Source organism: Cyanistes caeruleus, unplaced genomic scaffold (genome assembly GCF_971803275.1).
Source record: "Cyanistes caeruleus unplaced genomic scaffold, bCyaCae1.hap1.1 HAP1_SCAFFOLD_69, whole genome shotgun sequence".
NCBI lineage: Eukaryota > Metazoa > Chordata > Aves > Passeriformes > Paridae > Cyanistes > Cyanistes caeruleus.
In genome coordinates, this window is record NW_028255886.1 from 1,795,757 (window position 1) to 1,801,736 (window position 5,980).

Here is a 5,980-nt window from a genome sequence, read left to right on the forward strand (position 1 = left end):
GCACCTGAGAAAATACAGCAGTCATCCCCATGGAAATATCTCGGGTGGACTTTAACTGAACAGTATGTTGCCCCTCAGAAACTGTCACTTAACATGTCACTTCATACTGTTCATGATGCTCAGCGATTGCTTGGAGATTTACAATGGCTTAAACCTGTTGTGGGTATTCCTAATGAACTTTTACAATACTTACGACCTTTGTTAAAAGGAACTGATCCTACAGCACCTATACAGGTCACCAGTGAACAACAAGAAGCTCTCAATAAAATAATGGACTGTATCCAAACAGGTGTTATTCGTAGGCGAGATCCAGACTTGGACATTAATCTTACTGTATGGTTTGGCCCTCAATATCTTATCGGTGCCTTAACGCAGCAACAAAAGAAAACAGGGGAGATATGGGTATTAGAGTGGTTGTTGTCACCACTACATCAGAGACATACCTTGATTCAAAAAATTGAAATTTTAGCAAACTTGATAAAACAAGGTCGGAAGCGATTGTGGCAAATTATGGGCACAGATCCAGCTGAAATTCAGATACCAATAAAAAAGGACACTTTGGATTGGTACTTAATTCACAGCTCCACACTGCAGGAAGCATTGCTTAACAATAGTAGTGTGGTCAGTACTGAGGAAGTGCCTCGAATACCACTACGATGGATAGGCCAGCAGAATTGGATCGAAAAGCCCAAACGATCATTTGTGCCATTACCAAAGGCATCAACTGTGTTCACTGATGCTGGAAAGAAATCTCGTACAGCTGCTGCTACATGGCAAAATTCAGAAGGACAATGGAATCATCACATTATTCCAGCTCAAAAGGAGGACACATTACAAACTCTGGAATTAGTTGCTGTTGTTTGGGTTTTGGTGCAGTTTAAAGGGCCTGTCTGGGTGCCGAGCCGATGGACTAAACCTGCTGATCCCAGTGATTCACCTTCAGCTGATCCAGAGAATTTAGCAGATACTTCTCGCTCTCTACCATCAACATAGAGACGGGATCTGATGAACTCTCACATGAAAATTTTGTGTACAGTACCGAATTGTGAATGCTATCCTTTTGTATGTTACATTTGTAAAGTGTGTAAAGAAAAGTGGTGGATACATTCTAAGTGGGGTCGATCTCCAAGAGGGATTTGTACAGAGTGTTATAACTTTGAAAGAAATTTAACTGAGATTGCATTACAGGAAGGTGTGCAAACAGGACAATTTGAAAAAGGATCTGATAGATGGTGGGAGATTTTTGCTTTTGGCATAAATCCAGAAAATTATTGTTATCATCCTAATACCCCTTTACCATATATTATTGAGATAATCACAATACGTTGTCGCAAGACACTGACACAGGTGAGGTGTGATATTCCAGGGGTAAAAAATAAAAATTGGGAGCAATTCTTAAAACGGCAGTCTCGAGAAAAGGGGTCTTTCCCTGAAAGTTATCCCTGCTGCCGAGAAGATGGAACACCCCGTGGTTCGAAGCAACCGAATCGACGGGCGAGGCAGAGGGGTAAAAGAAAAGGGAAGCAAGATCTCACATGGGATCCAGCCAAGATGCTGGCTGAACTGCCGCAATCCTTTTGAAGTCCTTAAAGGACTACCTCTGATCAGGTTGTTGTTGTGGTTTACTATAATAGAGGGAAATGAAGGATTTTTGATTGACATGGATGAAAGACAAAATATGTGGGTAACGTGGGCTAATCAAACTGGACAGGATACTTTTTGCCTTTCAATGGCTACCCCTTCGGATCCTTTTCGAACTTGTTTAGTGGGCGCACCTTTGGATGATTCATTCAATGCCACAATGTTTAAAAACTGGACAAAGAATTGGAAAACACCCAAGGAAGCTAACAAAACATTATGTGAAATTCCATCAGGTAAATTAATGATCAATATCTGTGACACAGGTTTAATCTCAGCAAATCCCATTGGTGCTCAAAATTGGTACATTGCTACAGGTTTAAATGTTACTGGGTCAGAACCACAAGAGTTAAGACTGCTAGGTTCAGCCCCTAGCAACTACTGTTTGGTTTTTGTCAATTGGGCTAGGAACAATTATGCAAAAAGGTCTCATGGGCCAAATGGTACAAATGTTTCTCCACAAAATTTGCTATATTTGCAAAATAATGATGCATACTGTGGTAATTGGTCTCACAAGGTAAATTCTAGCAGTTCACCTCTACAATTACCACCTGGTATTTTTCTAATCTGTGGAGATCGTGCATGGCAAGGATTGCCAGCAAACCTTTATGGTGGGCCTTGTTATTTTGGGAAATTGACATTGTTTGCACCCACTATACAGCAGCTCTTAGAAACCAATAAAACCAAGTTACGAACAAAGAGAAGTGTGTTTCAATTGGGACCAGAATGCAAAGATAAGGTTGAACTTTGGGAACGTCCTACAGTGATTGTGTCATCTATTTTTACACCTGGAGTATCTAGTGCTCAAGCCTTAACACAGTTACGACGACTGGCATGCTGGACAGGAAAACAGTTTAATATTACATCAAAGGTTTTGTCTGATTTGCTTTCGGATATGAACAGTGTTAGGCATGCTGTATTGCAGAATAGAGCTGCTATTGATTTTTTGCTATTAGCACAAGGCCATGGCTGTGAGGATTTTGATGGGATGTGTTGCATGAATCTTTCTGATCATTCAATGTCTATTTATGCTCGTCTTCAACAACTACAGAGCAATATGAAAAAATTAACCATAGAAACAAATCCTTTAGAGGAATGGTTTCAATCCCTAGGTCTCACAGGATGGTTAAAAAATTTGGCACAAATGGCAATTGTTGTTATATTGATCATTGTGATTGTGTTATTGTTTATTCCTTGCATACTGCAATGCTTGCAAAACATGGTAAAAAAGGCTACTTCTACAGTTTTGTTAGTACAAAAAGAAAACAGGGGAATTATAGAGGAATGGCTAGAGAGCAAAGGTCATATTCCCATGCAGCAGTTAGCTGGGAAAGAATTAGACAATAGAGTACAGTTGGTGTGAGATGTTGCAAAGTCAGGAAGGCCTTGGTGATAGCTGTTAACTGAGAGCAGGATGCTGTGATCAGAAGAATGTGAATTCAGCATAGATGAGCGATCACAGGAATGTAGAATTAGGTGGAGTTGACCTTAAATGAAGTATCCAATAATGAGCTTGCTTTTTGCACTATGTATGAGCCTAATTATTGATGCTATATAAGTGGTGTTAGAGTTATCAATAAACGAGACTTGCTGATCATTCATATTGAGTGCTGCATTTCTCCCACCGAACTCATCACACTCCTGTGTCACCCTGGCATAAACCAGACCCTGCCCAGAGCAGAGGGATCCCTGAATGTCTCACCCTCTCTAAAGGTCTCTGGGCAAGGGCTCAGCACCCCCCTCTGCCAAAGACACTCACGGCTTCCTTGGCAGAGTCAACAGCATTTCCTCAGCTGTGGCATCTCTGCCCTTCCCCGTGGGACATTCAGCGAACTCCGAGAGGCTCTGGCACAGATTTGCAGCCAGGAGGGCAGCTCAGAGCTTGGAAGGACACAGCAAGGAGATCCCCAGGTGTGCCCATGATGGGATCTCAGGGAGGGGACTCAGCTCATTCCCCTTTCCCATGGACTGCTTTGCCCACAGCCCCACAAATCACAGGGAAGCTGGGACACCCCATTCCCATGGACCCACCTGCCTGGCAGCAATCCCAAGGGCAGGGCCTGACTCAGCTGCTGCAGATGCCAGAGCCTCCCTGAGAGCCCCAGATAACAATGACAATATCAGAGCAGTGCATCTAGGCCATTTAGGAGGCTCCCAGCACCCAGCAAAGAGATTGAGCACCAAACTTAAAATTCTGGCATCTCTGTAAATGTTCCAACATTACTTTGATACTCCTGGTGTGTCTCTTTCAACTCAGAATGTTCTGTGATTCTGGGATTACAATTCTTCTTCTGCTTCTCTCATTCCCCTGTTGTCTATAATTAAAAGAGAAAAAAACCCTTTTGCAACAGTGTTAGAACAGTGAAGTAAAAAACTGACCTTTATTGGAAACTTCCAGGTGTCCCAGTGGGGATGGGGGGCACAGTTCCTGATTTCAACAATTTATTAAGGTTGATTAATTAGGATATTTAACAGAAACATTCTGTAGGGGATTCAGTTGCCTCAGTTACACACCCCTGGGTCAACCCATTGGAGTAGGTCCAAGGGTTTCTTTGCCCCACTTTGTGTTATGACTGTTCACATTCTGATTAAAAACCAAAATGTTCTTCTTGTAGCTGCTCTTTTTGATGATAAGACTATACAGTATTTCTGAAATGTATTTAAAAGGTCAGTTTATTCTTCTAAAATTTAAGAGAAAGGTTAGGAAACATACTAGAGTTAATTAAGGATAATAGTTATATAAGTATATAATAGTAGTTCTGAGTTAATTAAGTATTATAATTTTATAACTATATAATAATAGTTTACAGATCAAAAAATGTATTAAAAATTTATAAAAAGCAAAAAATCTTTTTGTCATCATCTCAGCTTTCCCACCCTGCTTAAAGCAAGAAATTGAACACAGTTTCAGTAAAGCTCCTGATCTTTACAGCAATCCCAGTCTCACGTTCTTTTGGGAAGTGTCCTCTGGAGCTGTGCCAGACTGGTCTGGAGCTGGGAGCAGCCCTGCCCCACACAGCCCCTCTCAGCAGCAGCCCCTGCCCTGCTCAGGGTGACTCCTTCCCCCCACAGCTTCTCCCCAGCGCTGGGAGCAGCTCCCCGGGCCGGCTGAGAGCTGTCCCTGGCAGGCAGCAGAGTCCCTGCCCCAGCACAGCGCCCTGAGCTGCAGGACCCTGCTCTGCAGGACAGCCCTGGACACCCCTGGCTGCTCTCCACAAGGGATAGGCAGAGAATGTACTCACAGAGTCTGTAGGCACTGGCATGTTCCAGCTTTAGGAGATGGCTCCAGGAGCTGCAGCTGCATTGTCCTGCAGCCAGAGGCTTCCTGTGTCAAGGGCTGGGAGGGATTGTGCCCCAGGCACTTCACAGCACCTTCCCAGCCCTGACTGATAGAAGCTCTCTGTGCCTCTGGGCTGTGCCCCAGGGTGGCTGCAGGCAGTGCCCCAGCCCTGCTGAGCTGGGAGAAGAGCTGCTCAGCAAGAGAAATGTGCTTTTGAAGCTCTTCCTAGTTTTCAGGATCATCCTCTGTGCCGGGAGCCTGGCCCAGCTCAGCAGCACAGACACAGCAGCAGGACTTTAATGACCCTCTTGGGGCTTTGTGCTGAGGCCCTGAACATCAGTCCCTGAGAGGGAGGGGAAGAAACTTCTCAAGAAGTCCAAGTCAGAATGGAACTCCAAAGTTTCTTTTCCTTTTAATGGGTCCCAGTGAGGGATGTGACTGAGAAAGTGTCCCCAGCCCCAGGCAGGGCAGAGAACTGGAGGCACTGATGACAGGTGGGGACAAAGAGAAGGCAAGTGTTGGTGCCCTGGGCCACAGCAGCCTCTGTGCCAGCAAGGGCTGTGAGGAGACACCTTGTCCTGAGGCCCTGGGGCCTCCTGGCACAGCCCCAGCAAGGCTGGCCACTGTCACCCCCTTGGCCTGCCCTCAGCATCCCCCCTAGCCCACATGCCAGTGGCCTCAGGGATCTGCTGGAAGGAGTCCCTGGGGAGCCTTGCTCAGGAATGGCCCTGGGGGCTCCTTCATGCTCCCAGGGACTGCAGCTTTTTCAAAGGACTTTGGCTTTTGCCTTGGAGTCTCTGAGAGGTTTGTGCAATCATGATCTCCAATTATCTGCTGTAATTAGTGCCTTGAGAGGCTTTTTCAGTAACAACACTCAGTGGGGCTCATTAATGCTTCAAGGTACTTCAGGTTCTTAAGGCACTTTCTTTTTTCCTTCCCACACTGAATCTCTGAGAAGTTTGTGCAATCATGGCCCCAATTATCTGCTTTAACAAGTCCCTTGGGAGCTCTGCATTGACACTCAGTGGGGCTCATCAATACTTTGAAATACTCAGGGTTTTT

The 5,980-nt window shown here is 44.8% G+C and overlaps 1 protein-coding gene across 1 annotated transcript; it reads left to right on the forward strand.

Annotated features, from left to right (window-relative positions):
• Positions 1–885: 885 nt before the first annotated feature.
• On the forward strand, positions 886–3,047 carry LOC147646982 (uncharacterized). Its single transcript, XM_086872646.1, has one exon. It carries the CDS (start codon positions 1,457–1,459, stop codon positions 2,999–3,001), a length of 1,545 nt encoding a protein of 514 aa, XP_086728772.1. The 5' UTR covers positions 886–1,456; the 3' UTR covers positions 3,002–3,047.
• Positions 3,048–5,980: the final 2,933 nt, after the last annotated feature.